This window comes from Artibeus jamaicensis, unplaced genomic scaffold, assembly GCF_021234435.1.
Source record: "Artibeus jamaicensis isolate MK-2021 breed Jamaican fruit bat unplaced genomic scaffold, CSHL_Jam_final scaffold_847, whole genome shotgun sequence".
In the NCBI taxonomy this organism is placed as follows: Eukaryota; Metazoa; Chordata; class Mammalia; order Chiroptera; family Phyllostomidae; genus Artibeus; species Artibeus jamaicensis.
The window spans coordinates 14,652,663-14,668,314 of NW_026522057.1; the positions used below are offsets into that span (position 1 = coordinate 14,652,663).

At 43.9% G+C, this 15,652-nt stretch overlaps 1 protein-coding gene across 3 annotated transcripts in view; it reads left to right on the top strand.

Annotated features, from left to right (window-relative positions):
* Window positions 1-15,652, top strand: part of WASF2 (WASP family member 2) — a 71,445-nt gene that overhangs the window by 48,594 nt on the left and 7,199 nt on the right. Inside the window, exons 1-7 of one of the 3 annotated variants that reach the window (XM_037149754.2) lie at window positions 765-1,010; window positions 2,178-2,353; window positions 8,479-8,613; window positions 9,124-9,277; window positions 11,407-11,524; window positions 12,545-12,675; window positions 15,325-15,477. In XM_037149754.2, the coding sequence (XP_037005649.1) occupies window positions 2,221-2,353; window positions 8,479-8,613; window positions 9,124-9,277; window positions 11,407-11,524; window positions 12,545-12,675; window positions 15,325-15,477 (824 nt within the window). In that variant the 5' untranslated portion in view covers window positions 765-1,010; window positions 2,178-2,220. Of the gene's footprint in view, window positions 1-764; window positions 1,011-1,336; window positions 1,429-2,177; window positions 2,354-8,478; window positions 8,614-9,123; window positions 9,278-11,406; window positions 11,525-12,544; window positions 12,676-15,324; window positions 15,478-15,652 lie in introns of those variants that run through there. The other 2 variants (XM_037149755.2, XM_037149753.2) reach the window with 2 other exon arrangements.

The following is a 15,652-nucleotide window of genomic DNA, read 5'->3' on the forward strand; positions in this document are numbered from 1 at the left end:
TGAATCCCACCCAGATGGCATAGAGTTGACTTCATTTGTGTATGCTTACCCAAAGCACTTGGGAAAGCATAAATGCTAAAACACCAAGGCCTTAGAAGTTGCCCCCCACCCCCTGCCTCCCCTAGTCTGGCATTTACCTAGCCATCTGGAGTCCAGTTTCCATTAGGTGTTCAGAGAGAACTTCTGGAATGCCCTGTCAGTGGTCACATTCAACACAGAATTTCAAGGAGATCTGGCCCTTTTAGCTCCTCTGAGAAGCTGGAACAAGACTGAAATTACTGCTAATGGGGGGAAACACAGTGGCTGTTTTCAGTCATCTCTGGCTGCACCTCTGAATGTCTGGTTCTTTCAGGAAGCTTGAATTAATGGGAGTCTAAGGGCATCCCCGAGATGGTGTACAGAGAGCCTTGTAAGGTTCTTTTATTTGCAACCTCCTGCCTCCTCTGCTGTTGTAAACTCTCTTTTCACCATAAGTTACTAAAGATTGAATTTTAGTACCTTATATCCTTTACATTAAGTAAAAGAGGAAAGAGACTGGAAGGGAAAGTCCAGAGTTTGGGTTAGAAAACCCGTTGAGTCAAAGGGGAACTTAGTAGAGGAACGGAATGAAAATTATTTCCTTAGACAGTAGACAAATATTCAGGAAACACCTCTGCACCCCAAAGATAGGCACAGCTGCCACACATGCCTATTAAAGGGAGGTTCAAAGTTAGGAGCAAACAGCTGATTCTCTTGGTTCTTGGGCTGTTGCTCTTGGTGACAGGAAATCTTCTTCCCCAAGCTGCTGGCTTCCTGTTTTATTTTTATTCTTAGCAGATCAGAATGTCCATAACAAGGAGCAGTCTGTTCAAAGGGGTTCTACTCCTTCTTGGAGGCTGAAGGGCTTTTTAAAAAACATTTGGTCTGGTAATATGTTGGTTTGCTTTTAAGATCTTTGGTATTTAGCTTATTTTAAGCATTTTGTATTCACAATCAACTTTTGGTAATGAACTGGTGTTATAAGATTTGATGTAAGTAAACCTCTGTTTCGCTTTTTTTGTTGCTTAAGAAGAGTTTAGAATATTGGGGACTTGGGTATGTTACCTTGATGTTTCACCTTTTTTATTTGAAGTGAATCTGCCATTTCCCCTAGCAGGAAAATCACTAGATGTTTTGGATGTCTTTAGTTTCTCAAGGTAGGGAAACAGGACCACAGCCCAGTGTGCCTTGGCTGTAGTCAAAGCCATTTTGTTGAGACTAAAAACCGTCCCTGTCCTTGCAAAGCTAGGAATTTGGTAATTAACTCTAAAACAATAGCTCAGCATGAACCTGAAGTGCTGGAGGATTTCCTGGGGGAAAGGTTCAGCCAACAGGAGAAGAAACAGTAACTGGGAGGTTTCCGGATCTGCTCCAGACACTTCCTGCTGTCTCAAGAGCCTTTTGGCCCAGGTGTGTTGAACCAGATGGGAGGGAGAAAGGGAGATGTTGGGTAGAAGAGTAGGGACTAAGGAATCTTAAAGCACAGTTTGCCGGGTGTAATGTTCGACATTGAACATGTAAAATTTTCCTTGGTATTCTTTCTGTCAATTTACAGACTAACTTTAGTAGTGTTAATAGATACTGGCAACTAGAATTTAGTTGTACATTAACCGTCATTCATTAGGGGAGAACTGGAGAAGTTATGTCCTGTTGTAGATAAATGGAATCACTATTAGCAGCTTAATGTCATTGTGGAAATTATCAGATGACTAAAGCGCTTTTTTGATCCTTGTAATTGATCATCTGGAATCCGCTCTCCCCTGCTATAGACACCCCAAGGACAGGATCTGTACCATCTAGAATCTGCTGAATGGGCCGTTTTCCAAACATGCCTCCCGTGCCTCCTTGGCTCTGGAGATTCTTGTTGGTTTGGAGCATCATTGTTATTTTTAAGGTTTTTAGGTTTTTTGTGCTGCCGTGGTACCTTAGCCAGCACTCACCAGCTCAGAATTTCTAAGCTTACCTAGCAAGCCTTCTATTAGCAAACCTTAAAAGGGGGGTAGGAGAGAATAGAGGATGGGTCTTAAAAAGAGAATGAAGGAGAAGATTTTTTAAAAGCTGTTTTAGATCAGAGCAAGACAAAAGAGAAAGATATTCACACAGCCCTATGTGCCTGGAATTTGTGGTTGAGTAATACTTTCCTGTTATTTCTTTTTTAGGTTGTTTTTCATCATTTAGAACATTGCCTGAAGCAGGTCCACCATGCCGTTAGTAACGAGGAACATCGAGCCAAGGCACCTGTGCCGTCAGACGTTGCCTAGCGTTAGAAGCGAGGAGCTGGAATGTGTGACCAACATCAGCCTGGCAAATGTCATCCGACAGCTGGGCAGCCTGAGTGAGTGCCGCAGAGAGCTTGTGCTTTGCCCTCAGGGGTCGTTGGTGCTCTTTATTTAGTTTCCCTCTCCTCCCGTGTTCCTGTTTCTCCCCCATCTGCCTTCCCTAGGTAATGCAAAAATGCATCCCACCCCCCTTTGCCCAAAGAGAGGCTCCTTTTTGGTACAGATTCTTTCCCTCAACCTTGTCTTCATCTGCCACCACCCTCTAGACTCCCTCCACCTCCCTCTCCACCTGCTTCAGAAGAAATCTGTGGGAAGGGTGGCAGGAAGGGCTGCAGCAGAAACTGCAGATGGAATGACAGAGCAGAATTCTCTGTGTGTAAAGTGGGAGGTTCACAGAGCAGTATCTTGGGTTAGGGAATGTGTCTGTAATTGCACGAGCTGTTCGATGTAGCCTGACTTTTGTTGAAGCCTCAAATGTGCCAATAGTCTTTATCTCCCCGACATTCCACACCCCCTCCTCTTTCTTCCCAAGGAGGAGTAAAGCAAACATGCACTCAGAGAGATTCTGGCAGACTTGTCTACCCTGGTACACATTTAATTGTGCTGCAAGCCCCCAGGTCCAAGTTCAGGGTACAAATTACTTCTGCAGTCTCTGAGGTATTGGGAGTTTTGCAAGCTGCGTGAGCACACAGTGACACAAATTGTAGCTGTAGCCATTCTTCTCTAGGAGGGAGATGGGGGAGTAGCCCAGTCTGTTTTGGAGCTGAGGGAAAGCCAGCTTAACTGTAATTTATTTTTTAATTGGCAAGAATGAATGAGACTGCATTGGGTGGGGTACGTGCATGTGGTTTGGATTTCATTCTGAATCAAGCTGAATTTGTTTGCCTGAAGTTGAGGTATGGGAAGGGCAGATGCTCGGATAGGCTGTGCATTTATCTAGTGCCACTCCAGCTCCCCATAAGAACTTCCGTCAAAATGCCATTTTAGTGATTTTTTTTTTAGCAAAGGCATCTTCGTGTGAATTATTTCAGATATTCACCCCTGCTATCGCATCACTGCCCTTAGTGAAGGCAATGGAATATCAAGAAAGCCTGCATTCCCCCAGATGGTAATTGGCCCTGCCTTTAAAATGGGGGCCTGAGGAGATAGAGCTCAGTGACCAGATGATGTATGGGGTCTAAGATTCCTAAGCCTTCATCTAGCTCAGAGACCATCTTGGTTGATCCAGGGCTTAGGGAAACCTGGAGGGGTGTCGCGAAGAAACGAAACCCTGTCGATGCCTGTCCTACACAAAGGAACATTGACAGCGGTACAACAGCAGGGCGGCTGACAGGGAAGCACGTGAAGGCTGCAGAGAGCCTCACTGCTTCTTAAAAGCATCATTTCTGCTTCTGTCACCCTGAGAAGGCCAAATAGGTGGAAGTCAATCACACACTGGTTCCTTCTCCATAAGACAAAGGACAGCTAGCTAATGATCCTTCTTATTCTCACTCAGCAGGAGTTATGCTCTCTCTCAGGTGTTTTTTCAGGGTAGTGGTGATGGATGCCATTCTCACTCTTCCACTTGTGATCAGACCACTTCCATCTGAAGGAAGCTGATCTGAGGGCCAGGGTCAGCTCATGCCTACAGAAGCAAGATTTCCTTACATCCTGCAGCTGACCGGCCCTTTATTCATCCTATAAACATGTACTGAACATATTTTATGTGCCAGATGCTGAGAGATACAGCCATAACAAGAAATGGTTTCCGCCCCTGGCTGGGTAGCTCTGTTGGTTAGTTGGTTAAAGCATCGTCTGGATACACCAAGGTTGTGGGTTCGATCCCTGGTCAGGGCATATACAAGAATCAACCAATAAATGCATGAATAAGTGGAACAACAAATCAATGTTTCTCTCCCTCTCCCCCCTCCCCCACTTTCTTTCCTCTCCTTCCCTTCCTCTCTCCTTAAAATCAAGAAAGAAAGAAAAAAAAAAAAAAAGAAATGGTCTATGCTTCCCAGCAGTTTATAATCTACCAGAAGAGACAGAAATAAACAATTCCTCAGGGGAGAGTGGGCAGAGGGTGAAAAAGGGAACTCACATTTGGTAATTGCCTACTTTATGCCAGGTTTAAATAGGATCTTGGCATAATTTATTTCATTTAATCCTCAATAATTCTGTGAGGGTAGGTGGTGGTATTCCCATTTTTCAGATGAAGAAATGAAGGCTCAAAAAAATAAGTAACTGGCCTACAGAGAGAACAGCCAGTGAGAGGCAGGTCAGACTTCCTAAGGATTTCTCATCTCAGTCCCCTTCCATCTCTGTCAGTAGGGCCCTGGCTCAGGCCTCTGTTGACTCTCTCCTAATCTACTACCCTAGCCTCCCTCTGGCCTTCCTTTCTCTGATCAACCCCCTTAAATCTAGAAATCTAAATATCTTATAAACCTTAAACCTATACCCCTGCCACAATGGTCTGCCCAAAACACAAATCTCACTTTTTATTTTTATAATTCCGAATTGTTTGAATTTTTTAAAGTTAAGGCTTTGCCGACTTCTGTCATTTAAAAAGTGTTTTTAAACTAAGAGTGCAAATGTTAATAACTATCTCCCTTGTTCCTCATTAAGGGACTATCTAAGCTCCTTGGTCTGGCATTCAAGACCCTTCAAGACCTGCCTTCCTTTCCAGCCTCATTTTCTGCAATATGCCTTCTCCCGTTTTATAGTCTTTAAAAAGATTCCTTTAAAAGGAAAAAAAGAGAGGGGGGGAAAGGAAGAAGAAAGAATGAATTATCAACTACATGTAGTTCCTCTTAGTGCATACTCTCCTCATACCTCCATGCAGTGCCCTTGCTGTTCCCCCTGCCTGGAGAGCACTTGCCATCCTTCTAGCTGATCTTTAAGGCCCAGCTTAGGGATTTCCCCCTTAAATTTGGACTAAGTGTTCCTCTGAGCTCCTATTATATTAATATATTATTACCTACCATGTCATATTGAAAATTATCTATATCTCTTAAAAGTTCTTTGAAGGCAGAAATCATGTATTGTTGAAGTTCAGTAAATGTTTGTTGAATGATTCATACCTGTATTCTCTTCAGCATTTCATGCTGTTGGTGCACAGTGAATACAGAAAAGGAAGGAATGAATACTATCTATAGGGAGTGGGAGCCCAGGTGGGAGAATAAAGAAGGTCATGGAAGGCTGCATAAAAAGGTTACATTTGAACCAGGTTTTGAAAAATGCTGGGGTTTCATCTAGCAGAGAGGGGCACAGGAATGGGCTCACATGTGCTTCAAGCTCATGGTCTTGGCCTCGTGCACTGTACTGTAACCAGAAGTGCTTGGGCTAGTAAAGGAAGTGTGATTATGGAATGGATAAAGCGCAAAACTGAAAATTCCACAGCTGCGGATTGCTTTGTGATAGCATATCCAGAATTCTTATTTTCCCTTAGTGCAGTGAGATTGGTATTTCACATACTAGGTTGCCATATCTTAGGAATAAAGGCACAGCCAGTGAGCACTTTTAACCGCCTAGGTAAGTGGGACCCCCCACTAGGGTCATTAAGAAATCATGCTCTGGCCCTAAATGGTGTAGCTCAGTGGATTGAGCATGGGCTGTGAACCAAAGGCTCGACATTCGATTCCCAGTCAGGGTATATGCCTGGGTTGCAGGCCAGGTCCCCAGTGGGGGCCATGTGAGAGGCAACCACACATTGATGTTTCTCTCCCTCTCTTTCTCCTTCCCTTCCCCTCTCTCTAAAAATAAAAAAAGAAACAAAATATTTAAAAAAGAAATCATGCTCTGATATTGGGTTTTCTAACCAAGTGTAGTGGGCCATGCCAGTGTGTGTGTGTGTGTGTGTGTGTGTGTGTGTGTGTGTACGTACGGGGAGGGGGGGGACTCCAAGGCTCCTACTCAGACTTCAGCAAGAGAGCTTCACCTTTTTAAAATCAGTTTTACCTGTTCTAGTTCAACGTAAGATGTTGTTGGAAGAGTTCTACTGTAAAGTGAAAAAAAATTGATTACTGCTTCCAGAATCTTTTACAAAGTGTGGTATCTATTATGATGTCCAGTGTCATAGTGGATCTGTCTTGGTAATCTGAATGAGTGAAATTTAACTCAGAACAAGGCACTCTGGTTTTCTCCTAAGGTCAGACTAATTGTTAGTACTTGAAGAATAGGGACTATCAAATTACAGACTGGAATTGTATTTAAAATTTTCTCTAAGCATACAACTTGGGATATTTAGTTATTCCCACTCTTAAAAGTCATTTGATATGGTTGAACAATATAAGGAAGAATCTCATTGTAACAGCTTACGTTTTTAGCTCATTTAATCTGACAACAACTCGGTGAGGTAGATACAGTTATACTTGTTTTACAGATGAGGAAACTGAAGCTGAGAGGTTGTGATTTGCCAAAGAGCACACAGGTGTAAATAGAAAAAACTGAGACTTAAATCTGTATTTTCTGGTCGGAAGGCTTTGGCCTCTCCATGTATCATCTTGTAGTTCTAAGTATGCCTAGGGCCTGGTGCAATGTGATGGTGGGGAAACCTTCACACCACCCCACTTTCTCTTCCAATAGCATTCTTTGTGTTATTGTTTTTATATGTTGGGTTTCTTTGTAAGATTTTTATCCTGAAAGTCCCTGTGTTACAGTAAGCCTCTACTCCCACTATCACTTCTCCCTTCCCCAAGCAGCAGGAAACTCTGGGTGCTCTCTTGATGACCTAAAGGTAAGTTAATTTGGGTTTTTCTTTTCCTCCAGAACAGCTGATGGACAACAAGATTTTTTGAGCCTGGTTTATTTCCCAAAAGTAATGTTGCACGTTTCTCTGCTTTAACCTTACATTCACAGTTTTCTGTTACCTGGATGAGCATGGTGCAGTGCGGTTTTTACAGGAATTTGGTCATATTATGGACAGAGATCAGGGAGGATCCTCAGTCTGCACAGTAGAAGTGCAGTTTGTTAGCCAATTTGAGTCCTTTGAGCCCAGGAGCTTCCCATGGTTGTTTCAGTAACAAAATCGTTCAGCCTACAAAGACTTGCTCCTTTTCTTGATTAGGAACTCCTTATTGATGAAATGTACCAGCAGTTCAAAATATGTAGTTGATTGGTCTTATCCTTACTCTTAGGTGACACTGGGAAGGTGAGTCGCAGTTCGCCTGAGAAGGTGCAGTTTTGGCCTTTTGGACTAATTTTTTTCCTTTCACGTGTGGATTAAGCATAAAAGAAGTTTAGAAGCTAAAAATCAGAGCCCACTTTAAATAGTTCTCAAAGAAATTATCTTTTGGTTGAGCAGTCACTTAAGCCTGCCTTTGCTATTGCAAGTAAAAAACTCAGATGGTATGTTTGTATGAACCACTTTTCATTCCTAGCAAGAATGTGCTTTGTGGCTTGGAATGACAATACGAAGGTAGCGTCAAATTGCTGTTATGTCCCTTTGCCTGCAAATTCTCCTTGCATTCCAGGGTTGAAAATACAGAAATCTACAGAACTCTTTTCTTAAAAAACAAACAACACAAGCTATTGTGGAGAGAGACTACTGGTATGTTGTTTTTCAGGGAGGTTCAGCTTCTCTTTTTCCCTGAGATGTAGATTTGAAGGACTATAGAGCAAGACTTTCAGAATTGTAGGTTATAAAACATAAAATAAGCTTTTCACCCCTTAGAAGTTGTAAGTCTTTGCGTGAGTTGCTGATAAGTTAGTTCAAGGCTCCTCGAAGATATCGTTTGTTACTCATCATGGTTGTTCAATATACTTTTAAGGCTTCACTGAGGGTATAATTTCTTATTTTTTATGTTAATTGTAGACAGCTAGAAAGTCCTTCTAACTATCTGTCTGTTTTCCAGAACCATTTTACAAGGTGCTTTTACAGAGTAGCAAGGGACTTAGCACTATATGTAAATGTGTAGACATACTGTCTTCCCTTCCAGGATTCTTTTTTTTTTGTATTACACCTTTCTGTGCAGCCTGCTCTGAGGTTTCTGACTGTTCAGAGTGTGCCAAGAAGACTCTCAGTTATAGACCACGTGCAGAGTGTCCGTGCTCTGGAGGATCTGTCTCCACCTCCAAGACCAAGCATCTCTATATGACCCAGCCCATCCCGAGGGGGGGGTGCAATATGATCTTTAATAGCCAGTTTTTCTGACCCTTTATGTCACTTTTATCCACTAATGACTTGGTTTCTCTCTTCTTTCAGGTAAATATGCAGAGGACATTTTTGGAGAGCTCTTTACTCAAGCAAATACCTTTGCCTCTCGGGTAAGCTCCCTTGCTGAGAGGGTTGACCGCCTACAAGTTAAAGTCACTCAGCTGGATCCCAAGGAAGAAGAAGGTAAGGAAGCTGAGCTCAGCATTTACAGGCTCTGTTGAGCAGTTGCTTAGAATTTTTTTCCTGATTTATAAAGAAGAGTGAGGGGAAAATTGCAGAGACCTATGGAGTTCTGCTTTGAAATGACACCAATCTGGGTGGGGCAGAGAAGCCTTTTCAGCTCTGCCACACTCCCACACATTCCCTCTCCCATTCCCCCAATTCCCTTTCTCAAACCCCCTCCCCCAATCTTACTTTGCTACCATAAAAGTACTTGGAAGATTCATTTCTCCTCAGGAGAGGCCTGCAAGATCTGGCCACATAGTAAACCTTTGTGTTGCCTCATTTTGTTTGGTCGTGAAATGGCTGGGCAGCTGACAGCCTTGTGGGGCTTTCCCCAGAGGTGGAGGAGAAACCTGGCTGCAGACAGCCCCAGCTGAGAAACGAGCAGCTGCGGCCTCTCCTGCTGGTGTGACTCAGTGTTTGCTCCAAAATCCTGCCGTCCATTTTCTGATGCCTCCCCTCTCCCCGCAGTGTCACTGCAGGGAATCAACACCCGGAAGGCCTTCCGAAGCTCCACCACACAAGACCAGAAGCTTTTTGACAGAAACTCTCTCCCAGTGCCTGTCTTGGAAACGTACAACACCTGTGATGCCCCTCCACCTCTCAACAACCTTACCCCTTACAGGTAACCTGGCTAGCTCCTCTCTGTTTTTTTGGCCCGTGGTTAAAATACTAGATTATCTTTTTATTTAAAGATACTGTCTACTTCAGAGAATTGTATCAAAAAGCTTACTACCTACCCCAGAGTTGCTTGTGGCAGCAGAAGCTAACATTTACCACATAAACATTGTCACCTGTTATTGTTGGGTTTCTGAAATTCATCGTAAGTGTAATATATTGTGAAAGTTTGCTGTAGTATTGCATGCCGCAGAGTTTAATGTGGTGTGGCCAGGTCCATCTTGGATTCCATCCAAGGAATTTAGTTGTTACAGAACCAAAAGGACTTTGTTACAAGACAGTCCTATAGCATGCATCCCAGGGGCAACATTCTAGCAAGGCTCCCACTTACCCGGAAACCACTAGATTACCAGATGTTTGGGTGCGTTAGTGGGGCCAGCCTTGTGGACTGGCTGTTCTGGGTCCTGAGGGTCCTTCCAGAGCTTACGGAGTGACTGGCATTCTTCCAAATGAGTATTGTTCACTTCTTGAACATCCTTCCAGCATTCCCCTCTGAAAGGACCTACACTGCGGGCTGGATGTTAAAAAAAGAAGGTAGCCTTATAGACACCTTCAAGCCTTTCCCCTCTCATGGCCTGGTAGTGTTACCATCCTGCAAATAACCACCAAGCAGAGGCAGAAAGCAAATATTTATCTTGCTTGCATCTATAAATATCTTTGGAACAGGTAAAAAGTAATTACAGATAACTGAAGGCAGGTATCTTCTGCGACACATGGGTATACAGCAAAGTAGAGCTTATGGGGGGGAATTCAAGGACACCCACCTGATCTGGGGAGCCCAGAATGGGAGTATGGTGGCTTTTCACACAGATACCAAGAATGTATATGGCATCTCTCCTATGTTATTATTGTGTGAAATTAATGTGTCTTGGCTTTCAAAGGGGCTAACTGGCATCGTAGAACAGAGATTTGACTCTGCAGCCTTTATCATTCAGTTGGATTTGGGCAGAGGAGTTGTGGGGCAGAAGGAAGCACACACCTGATTGATACTAAAGGGAGTGTGGTAGGGTGCTGTAGGGTAGGACGAGCAAGTGATGTAAAGCAGGTGTGTTTTTTAGGTAATGGTGTTTTCCTTTTTAACCTTCTCCTCTCACTTATCTGAATTTTGCCTAACAGAAATGAGAAGAGGTGTAGCTAAATCAACAAGATTTAATATAAAAATCATTAGTGTTTGATTTGGACCGGCTTTCTGTATGTTGTGATAGGATTGGAAGCCAGGGCATAGAATTGCCTTTCTATTTCTTTTGAGTTCAGTATAGTATTAAAATAAATGTCTACCCCTAAGCATATGCTTTCTGGAAAGTGAAAGACTTGTGCCAAAGGGCAGGATTCTAACCAGTATGATTGAGTCTAAAAGATAACTCCTACCTTAACACTCAGTAACTCACTCTATTCTGTCACAGCCACTAAGAGATGGTAATTAAATCTTGTGGTCTGTCCTAAAACATTTAGCCATCTTCTCAATAGGGCCCCCTAGTGGTTGGGGAGTTGGGGTAGGTGCTGAGCTAGGTTAGAAGAGAGCAAGAAGGTGGAGTGCTGTGGTTATCTCTTTTCACAGAGGAATAACAGCTGCCCACTTACACACTGATGTGTATGTGTGTATACATGTGTACAAATGTGAACCTATGTGTGTGCACAGGTTTTAGGTAGATGGGAAGCCACAGATGCTTTCTAAAGGGTCCAGGGAAATTGGTGCGAGGGAAGGGAACCAATGGCAGAAATCCCCTCTGATGTGCCAGGGTATCCAGGTATCCTCAGGGAGATGGCTGTAGCCACGCAGATCATTAGAAATAATCAGGATTCCCTGCTGCTGTAGCCCATTCTTTGTCCTGACCATGCAGATTCCTCTACCAGGAATTGAAAGTAAGGCTAAGGTTCTTTAAAAGCCAGATAAATACAGAGGTGGCATTCAAGAGGTGTTGGAATGCTGGTGTGGGAGAGGAAGTATGCAATCAATTTGAATGACTTCTTGATTCCTTAGTGTAAAAACTGCTAACTGGTAGGTATTTGGAATATTGGATTTGGTTAGGAGCTCATCTGTCTACTGACAGCTACTTATCTTCATTTCTATCCCAGGGACGATGGGAAAGAAGCACTCAAATTCTACACAGACCCTTCGTACTTCTTTGATCTTTGGAAGGAGAAGATGCTGCAGGACACCAAGGATATCATGAAAGAGAAGAGAAAGCATAGGGTGAGGGGAAAGGGGCCTCTGTTCTACACATCAGTAGGCACGATTGTGGAGGGGGGATAAAAAGGAAGCCAGTCTTATGTGAAGTAATCATTCCAAGTGGTTGCTTGCTTGGATGCCAGGTGAAACTCTTTAAAAAAAAAAAATGTGTCCACTCCAAGCACAACCAAGATGAAAGTTTAAATCACACCAAAAATGTGTTTGTTCCCCCCAGCACTATTAACAATTGAGTATATTCAGGCTGAGTTTTAGAAATTGACTTTTCTATTCACCATTTATTTCTCTTGCAATTTGTACCTGGCTCTGCTGGACACTCAAGCTAGGCTAGTCCCTTCCCTGCCAGTTTTGCAGCTCATTTCTCAGAGATCAGCACAAGGCTGTACAGTGTTTGATTTGCAACAGGAGCACTTAACACCTTCACTACTGGTGGGTGGGGCAGGGGAGGGACATAGGCCTAGTTTCAGGAGATACTCCTCTCCCCTTAGACTCCCAGTGATGTATATAAGCAAGTATGACCTATCAGTTACAACCTCACAATCCCATTAGCATGGCTGCCAGGAGGCCCAAGAGAGTGCCAGGGGCTAGTCAGCCACAACAGGGAAGAATCCCTCGTTGGCTCTCTTGTTTTGTTTTAACTATTTCCTTATATCTGCCTCAGTTATCGATAGCTGTCATTACTTCTCACTTCTCTTGACTAACCTTTGTGGCAGAGCCAGTAACAAGGAGCTATTTACTAACTTCCTAACAATTAGAGCTGCTCAAAAACATGAATGAGTTACTCAAAAAGGTAGTGAGTTTCTCATCACTAGAGGTGTTTGAGCCCAGAAGGTAGTTTGGATTAGGTGACTTCTGTGTCACTCAAAACCCAGTAATTCCATAAATTCTGTATGTTGTCATACAGAATGTATGACAGCACGTTGTCTGGCAAGTCATCTGTGGGGTGTGCATCCATGAGGGTGGATGGAATTGTAGAGAGCTTTGGAAAATATTTTACAAAGGATCTTCTATTTCTTTTCATTATAGAAAGAAAAGAAAGACAATCCAAATAGAGGGAACATAAACCCACGTAAAATCAAGACACGGAAGGAAGAGTGGGAGAAAATGAAGATGGGACAAGAATTTGTGGAATCCAAAGAAAAGCTGGGGCCTTCTGGGTAGGTGACGCTTTTGTGCGGTTGGTAGCATTCTTTGAGGGGCTAGAAAATGTCAGTCGGACAGCTGTGATGTGACACCTTTCACAGCTCCTGGTGTCTGGTTGTGTGGCTTCAATCAATACCACTGTTAATCAGCTACTTTAAAGTGCACCCATCTGGTGATTAAAATTTGGTAAATAAATCAAGACTCCACAGTTTAAATGAGGTGAGCAAAGTGGTCTGGAAAAGAGAGTTTGTGGCTTCTACTACCCTGACTCTGCCAAACGACGGTTGCCCAAGGGCCTCAGAAGAAATACTGGAAAGGGGCAATACCTTGGCCTCCAGAGCATTGATTGGAAAGTAGTGCCTAAGAGCTGGGCCTTCCCCCGGAGTGGGGACGGCCAGGCAGAGAATCTGTGCCCATCACCAAAGCAACTTTTCAGCCAGCCTTTGTCAGTCTCGGGAGAGAAACTGGCCAAGGGACCGAAAGTGGACCTCAGAGGCAGTGTGGGAAAGGTCGCTCGGCCAGCACTGGGGCTGTATATCTCCACAGAGAAATGGTGGGTGCCAGTCTGACCCCATTTTCCAATACCAGGTCACAGTAGAGGTTTAAAAGGTGGGGGGGATGGTTTTAAAACTCGGTTTGATGCTTATCCTAGTGTCCAACCTGTGTGACATTCAGAGTCAAGTCACCACGACTGCTTGGTGTGAATGTTGCCCTGGTTTTTCCCCTAAATATTTTGCATCTTGACTGTCAGAGAACCGTGCCAGCCGATGCCGGGTGTCTAGGAATGATGAAAGGAAAGAGTTGAGTCGGTCTTGCTTTTAGAAATAACTCTACCATGAAAATCTTGACTTTTAAAAATCTTGACACTTCTGACACTTGTTTTTCCTGGATTAAGAGATTTGTTCTAAAGAGCTAGGAAGATGGCGAGAGGGAAAGTACGCCTTTCTCTCTACAGGGAATCAGCCCTGAGGGCACCTCTGTTACCTTCACCTCCTGGCGAAAGGGCCGTTTTAATTCTGTGGGGTCCCATCTGCTCAGACAGGTCCTTGTCGTAGGTTCAGTGACTCCAAGGCCAGTAGCTTGTATATTTAGTATATGCCAACTATTTTGTGGGGTTGGTTTTTAAAATTATTTTTAATTTTTAAAGTTTTTTTATGGAACGGGCATGGTGAAGATAAGGACTTTGCCTCCCATTTCCCTGTTGTTGAGGAGATTTGGAATTGGGCTTCCATGGCTGTCCACCGGGTCATGCTCGTGGACGAACCTGTAAAGAGATGTGCTAGGCTCCCAGGGCTCCAGGCCTGAGGGATTTTCTGCATCAGCGCATCATTTGATTCAGTTAGTTCCCTCCAACTCTCCTCTCCCTGGGTCTGTTTTAATGTGTTCCTTAGAACCCCAGGGTGGAAAGAAGGGGGTGGGTGTGGGACAGGCTACATTTTGCTAGCTGCTGCTTGGCATTTGTTTGTGTTTGGGTTTTTTGTTTTTGCTTGTTTGAAAGTTTATTGTTCACTCAGGGCCCAGTGCTCTGAGGAGCGGATTTTCATGATGTGAGCCCTAGCACCAAGCCTTAGCACCCTACTTTAATCGGCAGCTCGTTTGGTAAGAGTCCTGGTAAGAGTCCTGACACAGAGGCCATGTCTAACTACCCCACAGCTCCTTGCACTCCTCCTCAGTTTGGTTTCACGGTCAAATGCCTCCTTGGCCTATGAGCACTCCGGAGGCTTGCCGACCTCAGAACCAGGCTGTGCACCAGTCATGTGACGATGGCTCACTAGCCTTGGGACTTGGCTTTGCCCTTTGCCACCAGACAGACATTGGGATTTGGGGATAGGCTACTCCTATCCAAAGGCTAACATTTGGGAGAGAAGTTAAAAGAACTGCTGGGTTTTTTGGTTTTGTTTTTAATCCTCACCTGGGGATATATTCAGTGATTTTAGAGAGAGAGGAAGGGGGCGGGGAGAGAGAAAGAGAAAGAAAGAGAGACAGAAACATCCATCGGTTGCCTCCCATACTTTGCCTGAGTGGTGCCCAAACCTTCGACCTGGTTAGGTACGTGCCCTAACTGGGATCGAGCCTGTGACCTTTTCAGTGCACAGGATGATGCTCCAGCCACCGAGCCGCACCAGCCACGGCAGAACTGCTGGGTTTCTGATGAAGCCAACACTGAGAAAGGAATGGCATGATTTTTTTGGTACTCCGAGTTGAATCCCATTCCTACAAATAATCCGATGAAAATACATGGGAGGTGGTAAATATCTAGAATATTTAATAGAATAAAATTCTAGTATAACAAAAACTATGGGGAATATACTTACTTTATTTCTCCCTGTTAGCTTTTGTACCAGATACATTTTTGAGGGAACTCTTAAGAAAATGAGAACCCTGGCTGGTGTGGCTCAGTGGATTGAGTGCCGGACTGCAAAGCAAAGAGTCGCCAGTTCAATTCCCAGTCTGGGCACATGCCTGGGTTGTGGGCCAGCTCCCCAGTAGGGGGAGCACAGGAGGCAACCACACATTGATGTTTCTCACCCTTTCTTTTTCCATCCCTTCCCCTCTAAAAATAAGTAAATAAATAAAATCTTTTTTTAAAAAAGAAAAAGAAAAAAATGAGAGTATCACTCTGACCTGTTAAATGACAGTCTTCACGTTGGGTCCATTGTCAGGTACCCACCCACCTTGGTGTACCAGAATGGCAGCATTGGCTCTGTTGAAAATATGGATGCAAGCAACTACCCACCACCACCGCAATCAGACTCCACCTCTCCACCTTCTTCCTTCTCTGAGGATAGCTTGCCTCCACCACCCGTGGAATTCAGGTAAACGGTGGTACTTTTCCATCTTCTTTGGGTGGTTAAAAACTTAGGAACAAAACCAGAGCTTCAGATCCAGGCCAGGACCACTAACATAACATCAGGCAACTCTGTCTAGATAATAGAAATAATGAATATTTATCAAGTGTTTGTAAGGTGCCAGGCATTATGCCAAATGGTA